This window comes from Echiichthys vipera (genome assembly GCF_963691815.1).
Source record: "Echiichthys vipera genome assembly, chromosome: 18".
NCBI classification, from domain to species: Eukaryota; Metazoa; Chordata; class Actinopteri; order Perciformes; family Trachinidae; genus Echiichthys; species Echiichthys vipera.
This window is the reverse complement of record NC_139843.1, coordinates 21,457,340-21,475,023: the sequence shown is the minus strand read 5'-3', so window position 1 is coordinate 21,475,023 and position 17,684 is coordinate 21,457,340. Positions and strand designations below refer to the sequence as shown.

The 17,684-nt window shown below is 39.3% G+C and overlaps 1 protein-coding gene across 1 annotated transcript; it reads right to left on the bottom strand.

Moving 5' to 3' along the window:
* Nucleotides 1-12,572: 12,572 nt before the first annotated feature.
* pts (6-pyruvoyltetrahydropterin synthase) lies at nt 12,573-17,484 on the bottom strand. The gene is made up of 6 exons (XM_083933306.1): nt 17,360-17,484; nt 15,816-15,895; nt 15,683-15,705; nt 15,111-15,167; nt 12,950-13,020; nt 12,573-12,855 (listed from the first exon to the last, which is right to left on the bottom strand). The coding sequence occupies exons 1-6, from the start codon at nt 17,449-17,451 to the stop codon at nt 12,732-12,734; spliced, it is 447 nt and encodes a 148-aa protein (XP_083789432.1). The 5' UTR covers nt 17,452-17,484; the 3' UTR covers nt 12,573-12,731.
* Between the last annotated feature and the right edge of the window lie 200 nt (nt 17,485-17,684).

The window sequence follows — 17,684 nt, the reverse complement described above, 5'->3', positions numbered from 1 at the left end:
TATTTTTGTTAATTTTTTTTTTTTTTGCTTTTTTTCAGCTGGTCATGTTCTCTTTCACAACTTTTCATTTGATTGACATTTTTCATATGATTTAGGTTTGGGACAAAAATGGGGGAAAAAGCACTTCTCTCATTGGTCAGTTGTGTCTGTGGCAGGCGCAATAACGTAGATCCTGAACTGCTCTCCCATTGGTCAGAATTGCCATGCTGGCAAATGCTGAGAATGTAAACAGAGTGACAAGCAGACAAGCACCCACCACAAGTAATGTCACAATGGAGAGACAACTGCAGGGTTGATTTTGGCGTTGGTCCTGGGTTATTACATCACGTGACAGAGGAGGTACTTAATCATTACATAAATCACGTAGCTGCCTACAGGAGCCGGGTTGGTCCAAAAATGTGCGGTGCTTTCTGCAGTTAGTGCAGTCCCAGGTCTGATCACGTTCTCACCACAAACGAACCGCACCAGAGTTCGTTTGGGAGCGGATCCAGACCTCTTCTACCAGGCCTCGGTCCGCTTATTTGGTCCAATTCTGGTGCACACCTGAATATGATCACTGCATTCTCAAATGAGGCAACATTTTATGCAATAGTGCTTGTGGTCAAAAAAATGCTGGTTCTAACCACTCACAGAACTTTTTAGATGTTCACACAAGAATGTACAGTTAGGCTACTCTTCTCGATCGTTGGGCCATTGCAGCCCCAGGAATAGCTTATTTTTAGGCACTGATTGGCGGACTTCTTTGAGAGATTGACCAATATGGCTTACGGTGTGTCTTCGCTTAAGATTGATCTTTTTATGAATAGTGCTTGTGTGGACAAGAATTTTTTAAAGAACAAAATGCGTTTGGACTAGGTATAAAAGAAGTCAAAGAACTCTCCTGCATCCTAAAGTCCTTGTTACAATCAGAGGGGCAGGTTGCACAACCAGACAAAATTTGCTGAGACAGTATTTTGTTAGAGCCTGTGGAATCAAATTATTCATGTGGAATTAGCAGGTCTCAGAAAGGATTCATTAAATAATGAGCCGCTTTTAATTCTTAACCCTCCCCCGGTGCTTTTCATTTCACTGCTTGTCTGCCTTCAGTGCCAAAGTGTCAGTTAATCATCTCCTCACTAAAGTTCTGCGGCGTCCACTGGCTGCAGGCAGGGGGAAATCATGCACAAAATGATATGTTTACCTTCCAAGAAAGGAAAAATGACAGCAGCGAGTAATTTATCTTGTTTCATCTTGGGGGTATGAAGGGAACAGGTCATTTAAGTTTTTAATCAGGCTGGCAGTGGAAACTTGGGATTTTTACAGGCTTATTGTCTGACAGGATCAGATGACAGTCGGCCTCTGGCTTGTGTTTCGCAAAGCGCCAGGTTGAGCGGATGTCAGTATGTGTGCAGAGCTCAAGAATTTGACCTTGTGCTTGTGAAAAAAAAACCGCACTGTATGTCAAAGTCAATTTACCTGTACATACAGTATGGAGTCTCACTAAGCAGTGTGGCACCACTGCAGACCGTATTTCAATTTCAATTTAGATTCACAGTTAGATTAGAGTTCATATGAAAATACTCAATGCAACATTTAAACATTTCATGTGACGGATTTGCTCTGTCTAAATGCTCTCGGCTTCTGTTAATGCACGGTTCACTTCAGATTTTAAGAGCAGCAGGCAGCTGTTTTCAGTGAAAAGGTTCTGAGAAACACACTGTACACTACAGATCTTTTCTCAGAGGTTGACTGAAACCAAAGTTTAAAAGAGAGTGCATAGTGGACTTATTGTACACGTGGCAAGAGACACGACACAAAATGAATGCTAATTTTGCTGGCATTGTCCCACAATCGTATGCTTACTCGTTCACTGTAAAGACTGTCTAATTTGATAATATGTCAGTAATTTCACCATGTCAAATTGCCCTTTAGTGGCAATTTAAAACTACACTTATCAATTTCTACATCTTTTTATACCTATTTCCGCATGTATTTCCGTATAAGTGACTAATGGCAACAATTTGTTTGAAATTGGACTAGGATTAAGAACAAGAGCTGCAGCCTGGCAGCTTTGAACGGGGCTGTACTGTAATAAAACAGGGCACCTAAACACCGACAATATAAGTCAACAAAAATTGCTTGTCAGAGGTGTTTTGTTCTGAAATCTCGTTGTGGAATGTCCTACTGAAATCCCATGGGATGTTGCTAGAAAACACCGTAGTGGAAGTTCGGAGAGGGAGAATATTGTTAAGCGTAGCTTTGTGTTACCTCAACCCCTTTGATCAAAAATAATACTTGTGCCAACAATATGTGGAGCTATACTTAACACAACTTTCATAGACTGACGTCACCTCTCTGTGGAGACAGGCAGAAGTTCTTGTTAGTTGTGCTACAAATGGATCCTAATAACTCCAGATACACTGCACGTTTGACTGAGACACTACTGCCAGGCGAGGAGAAGAAGATCATACCAAAGCACATTTTCCTAAAGAAAAATGCAGTTTCAAGAGTGAAGAGCTGCAGACAGAATGGAGGTAGGCTAATGCTATTAGCTAAAGTTACTGTGTTGACCTGCACCAGTAGCTACACACCAAAGCATTGCAGGATCAGGGATTGAGAACTTCCAGCTCTTCCACCCTCATCCACACTGACAACTAAATACTCAGTTGTGTTGTGTCAGTGCTGGAAAAAAACAGGTGTAGGCCTACTTGATAAGTGAAATGGAAAAAGTGCTGACATTTTCCCTGGCTGCCAATTTTTCCAAACCAAGTCTTGCCTTCCCTTATCACTAATGACCTAAACCAATAGAGCTAATATCAATCAAACCATTCTTTCAGACCTTTTCACAGAGCACTTGTTTGAGCTTTGTGAGATTCATGAGGAATTGCTGTGTTGCACCCTTTTTACAGAGCGCATCTTTGGTAGGGATTTACTCTGGCAGGGTGCCACCTACTGTTGTAGGGAGGGTGGTCGGCCCATGGCCATCAAGACAACCAGTGACAAAACCACATTGAATCCATCACCATAACCAAAAAATATTGTAAATCATTGACTTAGCTAAAGCAAACACACAGTAAGAGTGTTTCATCATCGGATACCTTACAAAAAGTTCTGCACAAAAGTTCGAATGATATCTTGAAAAAAACGCAAACGGAAGTCGACTGCAACAGACCGGAAGTGGATTGGCACTGTTGCATTTAGTGTTGGTTAGGTTTAGGCACCAAAATGTTTTGTGACCAATTTTTGGCTACAAAAGATGGCGGTTAGGGTTAGGCATCAAAACAACAGGGGGAGAAAAAAGGTTGTGCTTTGGTTTTGTATGTTCAGGACTTTAAAGGCAATGGGAAACAAACCCCATTCGCCGGGTATTTGGATTTACAGTCTGCTTTAAATAAGTAGAATTCATGCGAAATAAATACTAGGAAAACACATGCGCATTACTTTTCAGTGTTATTTGTACGAAAAATGCATTAGAACAGCCTGACCCTTTTGTGTTTAAAATACAGTTTTGGTCTGTGGTTACATTTACATAGGGGGTGTAATCCGACCTATCTACCTTATTTGTCCCATACCTTGGTATGGGACAAATACACAAAACAGTAAAGCACAGAGTTGTTGCTTTCCGAATGTAAAAATAAACTTAATGCAGGATCACAACGTGCAGAGAAAAACAATTTTCATGAAGCAGCAGAATAATCACTGGCTTTTACCTGTTAATTGCCATAATCCAGCTGCCTTCTATGAGAGTGTAATTATAGAGTTTGATTTGTTGTGTAGCTACCCACTGCACTTAGAAGTCTACATAGCAAATTTCAGGTACAGATCTGGGATCGGCTAACTTTCACCACAGTAAAGAGAAGAGGTGACAAAGGGGAAGGCTGATTTTAATCTGGGATCAGAGTTACGACGGGGCATCTCTGCTCTTGCTGTCTTGCTCCAGCTTGTTCGTAGCAGGTTGTCTGTGCATGACACATGTTTATGGAATTTGATTAATTAAAGGTTTGAGGTGGCAGCTGAATCTTGACATAAAGATTACAACTTTGGCTCCAAAAAGAGGGCCCCCTTGTTATCAGCCATGTATGCACATCCAGTGACATTTCACACATGTTGCGGTATTAATTCACCACGGTATCAAAGGGATCACACTACACCCTATCAAGCAAAGAGAACACTCAACAGGACAATGACAATTTTCCAGCACCTTGGTTTATGACCAAATTCTATAGCCTCGTGACACCGTCCTGATCTCTGAGCTCCATTGTATTTTATTCTCAGATCAGTCTGGAAAATATGGAGAAGTTTTCCAAGTGACCGAACCAATCAGCATTGGTTTTGAGGCCGGTTTAAGTGTGACGAAACGAGAAAAAACTGTTCAGTGTAAACAACATAGTGGCTTCCACTGATGAGATAAGCGCAGCTGCTCGCTGACGCTTTTTTCTCTTGGATCCTTCTTGAATATATATATATATATATATATATATATACTTGAATATAATCCTTCTTTTATCTGTAAATCCACGTTACACAAACAGCAAATGTCCTTCAGCGACATGTTGTTTACTTTCTTAGCTTTGCCCCGACGCTGTTAGACGTCATATGCTTCATTGATCTGATTGGTTGATTTGGCCCGTTGTTGGTTTATCCAATCAGTAACCAGTATTTTCGCCCCTTCCCAAAAGATCTCCAAACGAGAGGTCAGATTACAAATTCTAGCCTAACTGATAACAATCCCACCAGCAACTGTACATTTTGTTAAGTCCTAACCATAGATAAAGCATCTGCTTTTGTGAGATGCATCCCAGCCTCCGCCATAATTGGAAAGGGTTCTGACCCGTTCTGACCATAGACGGTATGTAAAGACTCATAGATGAAGGCAAACATTTGTGCTGCTATAGGATATTCTAACAAAATAAATACAAAAACAAAGCAACATGTAATAACATTTCACAGGTGAAAATTTGTCTTCTATCTTTTACTGTTACAATCATGTTGAATTTGATATATCTCAAGAGGTAGGCTAACCCATAAAGTGACTGTCCTGATACAAAATTAAGCTGACGCTAGCTTACGTCAGGTATTTATTAATTAATAATAAGTAAGATGATAAAAAGAGTCTATGTCATTTAAGATGACACCTCAGGGCTGAAATACAGTTCCTTCAACGGCCACTTGAGGTGTTCTCCAAGCGAATCGATCCCTTTCCAACTTTACAGGAGAAATAAACATGTTTCAAGTTGTAATCCGTAAGAATTGAGATGCATTGTTTCTACTAAAGAAAAAATACTCTTAGTTTAAAGGAATTTTACTCTACTTGTGTAAGCATGTTCTTAAATAAAGCAGAAGTAGGTCAGCTGAGGTATGGGCCTACTCTGAGCAAATGTTACTGTATTACATTTTCAAAAGGGATGGGGGGCTGTGATGGTATTCAATACTGCTGTTAAATTAAAGAACATCTTTAGGCTACAAAATAAATTGCAATAAATGTCAGTTGTAACCCACTTCCGCTGCACACCTCTCGCCTGGAGGTACCTCTGTACAACCCTTGGGATTGTGGTTAAGGCCTGAACACAGTTTTTTTTCTCTCACAGTAACAATTGTGGCGCCTGTTGTATACCACAGTAGCTGCTGTTTTTTTTTTTTTTTACACGTTATTAGTAGTAAGTACAGTTTTTCTTTCAAATAAATCCTGTACATAAACGGTAATCTTACATTGAACATAATACATAGAGTCTTAAAATAAAGATTACTGTCAGAGTGAATGAAATACAGCACTCTACAGAGCCCTAATATCCAAACCAACAATGTTCTGCACAGTCAGTTTGGACACTGGCCTGTCTTATTTAAAAAATTAAGAAACATAATGTAAAATTTTAATAAAAACTACCTAGAACACTGAAAAAGTAGGATTTCAGCCCCCACCCTCTAACACTACTTCACCACCATCATATGAAGACTAGAATCCTTCAGAAATCTTATTTGTTTGTATTATCGTGTGACTCTATTTGGACATAAAATATATTTCTTATCCCAAATATGTTCATTAAAATACACAAATAATCGCGAGGGCAGCACGGTGGTGTGGTGGTTAGCAGTGCTAGCAGTGCGCCTCACAGCAAGAGGGTTCCTGGTTCGAATCTGCATGTTCTCCCCGTGCCTTATCCTCCCACAGTCCAAAGACATGCAGGTGTTAGGTTCATTGATGACTCTAAATTGCCCATAGGTGTGAATGTGAGTGTGAATGGTTGTCTGTCTCTGTTTGTCTCTATGTGCCCTGTGATAGACTCCTGACCTGTCCAGGGTGTACCACGCCTCACACCCGATGTCAGCTAGGATCGGCTCCAGCCCCCGTGACCCTGATAGGGACAAGTGAAGATGAGTGCATGGATATTAATCACGTCAAAGTCACATGATCAACAGGAAGTAACGTCATTTGAGTCTTGGGAAGACCAAAACTAAGTTCTCTCACTGTTTTCTATATTTCGGATCATATTGTACATATGACAAAATCAACATCAACCTGTTACCTAAATTATATCTGCGATGTTATTATGCTTTTTTAAGAGATAGTTTTGGTAAGCCACTTGAAGGCCTTACGTTTTCTACTGCTATTAGCATTGACGTCCTGTGGCTACATTTCATGTATTTGCTAATGCTATGCTTAAAACCATCAGGTTCTGTTACTTTCAGTCATATAACATGTAACAAGACTCTTCATTTCGAAAAACAATCTATCAATCATCAATCAACAGTCAACACCTCATAAACACCTCAGTTGCTATCACAGTGGGTGAACGATGACCAAATACCTGCAAAACAAGATACAAGGGTCAGACAGAGAAGTGGCTACACACACACTGGATAGACAGATACCTTTCCAGGGCGATGCACACCATGGAGCCAACACTGGCCATAAGACTGTAAATAAAGGAGGTCTGAAATATCTTCCACATGTCAGGTGGTGTCACCTCAACTATCATGTATCAGAACTGTGAGGCCAGCAATGAACATTGATAAAAGTATAGTTTACTATAGTATATAGTAATACACATATACAGTAATAGACGAAACATCTATTTGCACCTGTTTATTCATAAAAATCGTAATGTTACATTAATGTGCATTAAAAACGCTATTTGGAGCTGATTCTGGTGTGCAGACTCACCGTTTGTCTTTGTACTGCTTTTTTGTCCGGTGCCCAGTACTTATCTTTTTGGATGTGCGTGCCTCTTCTACTTGTGAAAACACCCATGATGTTGTAATGTTTTCTGCCTGCTTCCTGTGTGCTATCCGCTATGTCTCCTATGTCTCCTATGTCTCCTATGTCCTGTTAGCTTATGATCTCCCTTCAGTTCTTACGTTAAAGGGAAATTCCGGTGTAAAATCATCCCAGGGTCTATTTCGACAAATACACTCATCAAATAAGCCATCAAGACAATTTTTTTTCGTGTAACAGCTATTAACGGAAATATCCCGGACAGTCGCTAACAGCAATAAATGTAATGCAATGCGGCTAACATTGATTAGCTTGGGGCATTGAAAGTTTATTTTAATATCAAGGAATATAGAGTGTGGTCTATACCTATAAGTTTTGTTATAATTTGGAACTATAAATAAAATTGAATTGAATCAAATTGAATTGAATATTAATTGGTGGTAACAAAATGCATGCAATTTGATAATAAAATTCATTTTAGTCCGAAGTATGACAATCGAAAAAACAAGTTTTAAAATAAGTGCTGTAAATAATGAGTGCTGTAAATCAAACAAGGACAGTGATATGAGCAGAAGGAACTTATTAATAATGAAATATTGTGGTTGATTTGATGGGATGCTTACTATTTGAAGGACAGTGCATGGCAAGCAAGTATTGACCTGCAAGTATTGACCTGAGAAGAAAAAAAAAAGAATTGTATAGATAAAATAAATAAAATTAGTTGAATAAGATCTTTTAAACTTCGAAAAACCTGGTACCAAAAACAAGGATGCTAATCAAGAGTGAAGTTACAAAAATGGTCAAAGTTATACAGGACATGATCATGTGCTGTCTGTGTGTGTGTGTGTGTGTGTGTGTGTGTGTGTGTGTGTGTGTGTGTGTGTGTGTGTGTGTGTGTGTGTGTGTGTGTGTGTGTGTGTGTGTGTGTGTATGTGTGTGTGTGTGTGTGTGCTGATATGTTTATATGTGTATCTATGTGTTTTATGTATTTTTATTTAAATGGTTGTGTCATTTATAGGAAGTCTTTGCTTATTTGTTTGTTTTTTTGTTCTCCATGTGGCGTTTAAATAAAAATATCAGTACAAAGTTAATTGAGAGAAAAAAGACAAAATCAATCCAAATAAAGAGAAGACAAACCTTAATGGTCACCAGTGTGCAAAAAGGTTGTGCTTAGCTAGATTAATAACTGAAATTACAAAGACAGGAGAAAAACCTAACTCAGATGGACTTGTGCAGTTCATAAAAATGGGTCACTGCTGCCATCTGTTGGGTGATTTGAAGAAAGCACCATGGTGGTGTGTCAGATGGTGCACAGCGGCAGGGAATCAGAAAACAACCTCAGAATAGGAAAAGCCCAATTAACCAGGTGGCTGGTGTTCTAAAATTTGAAGTGGGACTTTACAGTTTGTGTGTCAGCGCAGCAGAGTAAGAGTAGACTGAGCTTTGGGAAGAGGCTCTGTGTGTGCACAGTTAAAACTATCTTTAGGCCAAGCACTCACTCAGCTTTAGGCCCAGGTCTGGGATGTTGTGGAGGTCCTACGTATACTAGAACAAATAAAACAAATAGATCTGTACAGTATAACAACACTAGAATTACAGCCTTGTTGTTGTATGCCTCCATTCGCAGACCATTCATGTTGCAGTTTACATCCCGCTATAGCTGTTCAAACTAACATAATATATGAAGTGGAGACTTTTTTTTAGAAATTTAATGAAAGGTATAAAAGGTCAGGTTTATTTTGTGAAACGTTGAGTCTTCACACACTTTTCCTACAGAAGATACAATCAGCAGTTTGAAGATTAATGTCACTAATTCAGTATCTGAAAAAATGTCTTTCTCTTTCTCTGCCGACGTTCAATAATTGAACAAACATTATGATGTCACAGTGAAGTTGACCTTTTGCTGCATTCCCAAGCACTGAGACATGGGACTTCTGCTACCTGGAGTTTACAAGCCCCGACTTCAAAGCGTTCCAGACCATTTAAGTCGAACGTAAACAGAAAACATAGAGGACCGCCACCAAATATGTTAATTAACTTATTGTCCAGCAGTGGATAACATTGGTTGACACTAGAGCGGTATTCAGCTAAAACATCTTCATTGACGGATCTTGAGCCGTTTATGTAGAAGCTCTACATATAGATATGAAATGGAACTGGGTTCAATATTACAAAGGGCCTTCAGTTCTGCTGTGACACTTGAGATGTCAAGACTCGGTTCTGTCAGTACACTCCTCTCTTCCTTTTTGTTTGAGTTTGTCTCCCTCTGTCTGTCTAACCCCTGCTTGTGTATGTGTGTTCATTTTTGTCTAGGTCCGGTAGGCGTTCCCCCCAAGCTGCAGCCTGTTATGCTGATCACCTGTACCACTACAAATACCTTGAGCTGACAGGCTTGCAGCGCCGGACCATTGTAGACCCTTAACTGGTAAAACTATTCCCCCCGGATTGGCATTCCCTTTCTCGTTGTGGTTACCACGCTCCCCGTAATTAAGCATACTAATCATGTTTGTTTTCTGTTTCTCCGTAGTTTCCCGTGTTCCCGTTTCCCGTCCGTCTCCATGATCTTCCGCCGTCTCCTCGTTCCTGTTTTTCCCGTGATCGTCTTGTTAGTCATATTTTCTGTTTTCTCTGTAGTTTTTTTGCGTTTTTCTGTTAGTATTATTAAACGTTTTGTTTGTACTTTTACTTCGTGTCCGTGTCTGCATTGGGTCCACCATTTTTGTGTGTTATCACTGAACCGTTCATGACATGAGATTTAGATTTTTATTTCATCAAAATGAAACATTATTGTGTATAGAAAAAATGTACTGTAATAGTAAATTATAAGAGTCTGCAAACTAATGTAGCCTATAATATATATGTGTGCTTAGAGATTATAACTCATATTTTCATGCCAGAATATTCAAAACAAGTTGTGTAAAATTGCAGTATCTAATATAACAGTAAACGCAGGGAAGTAACGTTTACAGCCCCTTCCGGTTGGTTGAGCTCCCCCGAGTTCGCGAGTTGGAGGTTCCACTTCAACAAGAATTCCAGTGCACCTTTCCCAGTTGGAGGTCCAAAGGTTCTGACCTCCCACAACACTGGAACGCAGCATTTGACCTTTTGGATTATATAAAATGTCATAATCCTATCATATTAGACATTTATGTGAAATGTTGTCATAATTAGCGCTGGAATTATTAAGTCATGGACAAAAATGTGTTCGGTGAGGTCATAGTGACCTTTGACCTCAAAAATCTAATCAGTTCATCCTTGAGTGCAAGTGGACGTTTGTGCTCAGCGACTGCAACACCGCCACCGCTGCTCCGATTCTCTGGCCAAACTCAGGCTCCATCGTCCCCTCACTATTGAACATGATCCCGAGGTACTTGAACTCCTTCACTTGGGGTAAGGACTCATTCCCTACCTGGAGAAAGCAATCCACCGGTTTCCTGAGCCATGGCCTCAGATTTAGAGGTGCTGATCCTCATCCCAGCTGTTTCACACTCGGCTGCGAACCGATCCAGTGAGTGCTGAAGGTCACTGACTGACGATGCCATCAGGACCACATCATCTGCAAAAAGCAGAGACGAGATCCTCAGCCCACCGAACTGCAACCGACATTTTTAAAAAATCCCTCCCGGGGTTCCAGAGTTAACACGTTCCCAAGATTGGGACGGACATGATGGGGATACTAAAGAGTCCTTCTGAGTTAAAGGCTAAGACCGGTTTTAAAAAAGTCTATTCTTCAGGAAAGAAGAAAGCAGTCCCAATGTTTGGCCCATGAGGTTTCTTAAGGTGAAAGATTCAGACCTCCATATTGGCTTGTGGAGGGTTTGACCCAGCTGCTATCCACTAGTGACTGGTCCCAGGACGTTGCCCTTCAACAGGTGTTAGACTTTGAAGAAGTCGTTGGTGATTTTTGGTTCATTTTAGTCTAGCATTGCGGATCTAACAATCCTAAAAGGATTAGTAGGCCTTGCATCTTCTGCCTTTAACAAAGGGTCTGTTTAAAATGACTGAGGTTAGAGAAGTTATGGTTTTCACAGAGAGGATCTTTGACAGCATTCCACCAAACCTGGGACCCACTGCTGGATCGTATTAGTAACAGTCTTACTGTTTTTCCTGATGATGCTGAGGACACGACATGGAGGAGAAACCCCCCCGTTTTTTTTCTCTTTTTATTAAATTACTTTATTTAGTTTTGCTGTTAGCTATAGCTGTTACTCTATTTTTATTTATTGTACCTTAATTATCTACTCATGATATGTGTTATTTAATTACTTAGTTGTGTACTGTGTCCATGTCTGACACTGGTTGTTGGGAGAGAGATAGTGGGATTTATGTAGGGGTTTTTCTTTTGCTGTTTCACTTTAAGGCAGACGCACTGATGCACTATACAACTGTTGTACTTTTTCTTTTTTGGCTGTCTGCAAAGTTCAATTAAAGAAATATATATTTTTAAAAGTGTGTGTGTGTGTGTGGGGGGGGGGTTTGCACCTGCCTTATGGGAAGGACTCATGAGCTGTGAGCTCTAGATTAGAAATATGTCAGGAATATTTCATTTCCCTAGACAGTTTAGTGTAGTGTAGTAGCAGTGTAGTTAATGAATCAATCCCTCTTTATCATAGCGGAAAGCTACAATAGCAGGACTTTCTGTTTGATTGCTTCTGCAGGCAGTTATCTGCCCTACACGCCTTATTTTCTCTCGGCGTCTTGTACCTCGCCTTCTGGCAGGTTGCAGACACAGCTGTGGGAGTTATCCTCTAATGCTCCCTGTCACTGGGTAACACATTGCATTTCCTGGCTGGTGTGAATCTTTATCTCTATGTTTATGCACTATAGCACATACACATACCGGACTCCGGTCTTCTTTCCTGGCATCAAAACTAATTCTACCCTGACACAGTGGAAGTGGGGAAGAAAATGCTGCGTTCAATTTACGATGAGCTGGAGGTCAGAACAGGGAATGTCGTCACACCTGAGTGGACCACGCTCCAGCTACAAGTTGAAAAAGCGGCTTTTCATGTGACAACACTATTTGCTTTACCACTTTCAACCCACCTGAAAACCTGAAAACCCACCTTTTCAGACAGGCCTACTCCCTTTAATTTCTTTTTCTCTGTTAAGACTGGAATGACCCCACCATTTTCTCTTTGCTTCTACCATTATACGTATTATCATGAAGTTTAATTGTCTGATTGTTTTTATTGTTTGATTTTGTAAGCGACCTTGAGTGTTCAGAAAGGCACCCATAAATGAATTATAGTAAAATTCACACAGAATACTTTTATTTAGGTGTTCCTTTGTTTTCTCATTTCATTTATATTTACTCCATTTAGTTAACTTCAACTTAACTTTATTGAGTAGATATGGTGTATCTTCACAGTATTTAACAAACAATATCGTTGAAAATAGAATTTACCAGCCTTCATAAACCTGCATTAATCCAACTAACCAAAGTCTGCAGTAACCAGCAGGCAAACAGTGCGGTTATAGAGATGGCACCTGTTCACGTCGAGGGTTACCGAATCAAACATCACATTACACAGACACTCTACTCTCCTCGATAAACGACAACATTTTTATCAGTCTCATGAATCTTAATCTCGTAGAGCAGGCTGGGTGGGAGCGCCTTCACCATGTGGTCCCAGATGTAAACAGCAACGTTTTCAGTTGTGCTAATAAAACAGAGAGGAACAAGGAAGTGGTCAGTGTAATGTGCATATGTAATCTATAGGAGCTGTTGTGAAAGCAGCTGAGAAGGAAACTCACCTGACAACACTGGCAAAGTATGGGACATCCTTATCCAGGTTTTTATGGTCCAGTGGGATCATGATGACTTCCTGCAGGATGGAATCAGTCATTCATGAAATCACTCAGAGTCTTTGACCCTATTTTGTTTCCAAATTAAAGGAATATATACCAAATATATATATATATATATATATATATATATATATATATATATTGGTATATACCAAATAGGGTCAAATACATTGTTTGACATGACACATTGATTTAACGATTTGTACGAATACATTCAAATGTGTCAATGTGAAAAATAAATTCAAATGCGTAAAAAAAATCTGTAGCTCTGCATGACATTTTTAAACAAATAAAATCACATTTGTACAAACAAATGTGATTTGTTTTTAAACAAATGAAAACATTTGATGTGAAGCATGATAAGAGTCCCTGCACATAAAACAAAGCACCAATAACGTAGTTAGTGAACCCAGAGTTTATTAAAAGAGTGTTTTGAAAGACTTACCTACTGGCCCCTGTACCAGCTCCTCTCATAGTAAAGTCCATTCAAGTCAATTACCAAAGTCAATCCAATAGGAAGGAGTCCATTGGTGCTTTGTTTTATGTGTCAGGACTCTTCTCATGCTGCTGTAGAGGTTTGCTGTTATTCTGAGCAGTATAAGTGGTTAAAAAAGCCATTTTAATGCCTTCACCATACTGCCCTGAGCTAATCAGTGTTAACTACGTCGGGCAGTTAGCGACTCTCCCGGATTTCTCCGTTAATATTTGTTACACGAAAAAATCTGTCTGGATGGCTTATTTGTTGTATGTAAATGCCGAAAATGACCACTGGATGATTTTGCACAGGAATTTCACTTTAAATGAGGACTTGATTTGGCGAATAAGAAATCACTTGGGAATCAGTGCAACATATTTTTACGCCCCCCCTAAATATAATGGTAGGGGAAACACTGGGGCGGGCCTTTCTAGTAGCTTTTCCTGCAGTCTGCCAAGAGGTAGATCACCTGCAGCTCAGACACTCAAATATCAGTCAAATCAGGAGACTCCTGATGAACAGACTGGTATAACTGTGGAGAACATGACATTTAAATATATGTATATATCAGTCTACAGGAGGTGGAAAGTCCAGCTCCTGAATCTAACATGAGTAGGTGACCACCTGCTTTATCATGTTACTATAGTTCAGCTAGCTATGAAGAGAACATTCTTCCCTATAATGGTTTCAAGAATGGCTAATGTGGTGATGATCCATTATGTTGCTAAAAAGTGAACGTGACGTTGAATTGTAAAAGTTATATTTTTAGTTGATATTTTGCAGAGATTAGCAATAAGAGGTCCACCTGATCCACCTGATAGGATACGAGATTATGGCCCTGTAATAAATAAATATATAAATATGGGATATATATGTATATTTACATATAGATATAAATGTGTGTGTGTGTGTGTGTGTGTGTTTATGTAGCTGTGTTTCTATGGATTTTTATATGAAGGCCTATGAATTATATGATAGTACTTTATATATACATATATTATATTATATGTTATTTATGAAATTGTATAACATTTATTTTTGTATAGTTAAAATGACAAATTGTACAAATAGTAGATAAATGATGTAGGTAGATGTAGATTATAGCAAACACTGGATTGTGAAAAAGGGTTCGGATTAAATAAGCATAAACTTCTTCCTACTCCTTTTTAGGCAGAGTTTATTGTATATGTTTTTTTCCCCCTCTTATTTGGGAACCAATTTAATTTTGTATCGTTTTGTATTCTTTCTTTTTTGTCCGTCTGAAATAAATTCATTAAAAAAATATATATGTATATATAAAGCAGGCTGCTTCGTAGTCACATTTAGGAGTTATGAACTAAACTGTGATAGTAAGGTAGTGAGCAGAGGTAAAACGATTGGTTTGAAAACACTGACATGGTCTTAGTGGTGGGACTTAGTACATCATGACAAAGTTTGAGAACCACTGTATTAGAGAATATTTGAACATACTTTCTTTGGTCAATTTTGACAGCCCTGTGTATAGGTCCTGTGCGTGTATATAAATACTTGAAACCACCTGTGCCGGTAGGACCACATTTCTCCCTGACACACACACACACACACACACACACACACGCACGCCTCCTTCTTCACTTGTCGAGATGGTCTTACCTCAATGCACCTCTTCAAGTCTGTCAAGTTCAGGACCATGCCCGTCAGACAATCAATCTACAGACATTCGCAGGATGAAGGTTAAACATATGATTATTGCGTCACATACGTCCTACATCCAACATGTTTACACATCGTCTAGAAGTTCGGATTTTGTTTCCTGTCGGTTAGTAATCCAAGTGTTCTGTTATACTTTTGTCAAATAACATTAACTTAGAGGCCCCAAATAAATGAGGTGCATTCATTCTGGTCCTCCACACAGCTGGAAATGCAAAAGGGCGGTAGGGAAATACTGAAATGTGCTCTTGAATTCTTCTTAAGTTATTCAATTATTTGTTTAATTTATATCAGATACTGAGCCTTAAAAACATTTGCATCAGCCTGAACAAAATCACCAAAGAAATCATAGAATGTAAACTCTATTTCAGGTCACTACGTCCAAAGTTCTGAGAATTCAGGGTCAAAATGACAACTAGCTGGTGACGAGTGATGTGATTGTTTAAAGAAATGTCTCAAAGATTAAAACAGCACTGATCTATGATTTATTTCTTCCGTGCTGGATGGATACTCACCTTTCCACGCACTGTTACCTCCACTGAAATGAGAGAATTGAATGAATGGAAGACACTGAAAAGCAGCTGCACATTGTTTCACACCACATTTAATGTGCTACATAACTGAGGGAAATAAAGGAAGGTAACACACCTTTGTAATTGTGTCCGTGACCATTGGGATTGTTGCATTTTCCATAAACTCTTTTATTCTCCTCGTCACTCAAGTGAATGCTGGAAAGGGATTGAAGCAACAGTTATCAAAACCTGCTGCACAAATCGTCTTTTTGTTTCCAATCATGTGTGTGACCCAGGATTTTCAAACAATTTAAATGAGACATGTGTTAAGTTAAATAATGCTGCCTTCAGGTGCATCTCACACAATCAAACATCAGATTTTAGAAGTTGTAGATTGTAATAAATTGTAATTAAGTCATTTTTTAATCTCCAACCCTTCTCGCGTTTCAAATTCTCAAATTTGCGTATTTACTGCTTTTCTCTGTTTCATATCATATTAAACTGACTGTTGGCCGGACAAAACATGACATGTGGGGACGTCACCTGGGGCTCTGGGAACTTCTGATGAGCATATTTATATCGATTAATCAAGAAATGAATGAAAATAAGTGTTAGTTGCAGCCATTTCAAGCAATGTATTAATTACTGCTGTTTTAGTTGAGAGGTCAGGAAACTGGAGCAAATCTATGCAACAGAATAAATAAACTTATATTTATTTTACATATTAAATAAATGTTAACAAAATAAGAACATTAGCAATATAGCCTAATTATTGGTTTACACACATTATAAATGTCTTTCTGATGAAAAATCGTTTAGCCTAATGCTTATAAATGACTTATGACACGATTTACTGAAGATTGTTGACTGACAGCACATCTGTTAGCTTTACGTTAATATAGCTAGAGCTGCAACAATTAGTTGACTACTTGATTCATCAATCAATAGAACAATAATCGATTATGTACTATTTTGATAACTGATTCATTGTTAATGTAAGTTTTCTTTCAAATATGTCAGAAGAGGCTATTCTCAGGCCCTCAAATGTGCAGATCTGCTGCTCTTCTCTCTCTTTTATCATATTAAACTGAATATTTATGGGTTGGGGACTGAGAAACAAGACATTCAAAGACACCACCATGGACCTGGGACTGGGATAGACATCAGTCACTATTTTCTGACATTGTATATACCAAATGATGAATCAGTTAACCGAGATCAATCAACACTGAAAACAATCATTACTTGCATGTTAACAAAGCCCTTTTTGGTAATTTACAAATATGTATAACTCTTTTGTTGAGGATTAGTCCATTATTAACTAAATTAGCTCAAATTACTTATTACGTTGTTACAGGAAGTTCCTTTTTACTACATCGCCAACAGCACTTGAAGGCAACACCAGCGCCTCTAGCCTACAATGAGTCGCAGATGGGGATGTAAAAGAACTACAAATCCCGCTAGACGGATGCAACTATTATTATTATTATTATTATTATTATTATTATTATTATTATTATTATTATTATTATTTAGGAGAAATGTACAACAGTAGGCTGAACATGGATCGGTAACATTTAGAAGCACAACCCTTCAGTCTGGTCTCTGCTCTCAGCTTCCATCGACATGAACCAGAGTCAGTGTTAAGTCTTAATAAAGAGCGGAAGACCGACGCGCTACCTGTGGAGTCGGTGACAGGCGCTGAAGCTCTGGACCCGGGTGATGTAGCCGATACGCTGCGCTGAGCTGTCGGTCACAGAGGATCCGGCCATGGTGCGCAGCCGTTGGGGAATAATGCGCGGAGAGCCCGGACTGTGCGGGATGAAGCCGTCCGCAGCCAGAGCTCCAGCCCCCGTGACTCACGCTGTCTGTTCATTGGCTCCAATCAGGGCGTAAATACAGCTCACATGTCCCCGCATGCAAATCTAAACCCCTCGAGGTGGCTTTAAAAGTAACGGGACTTGCTTTTTTATACGGCTTGGTGCACCACGAGGGGACAGCAGGT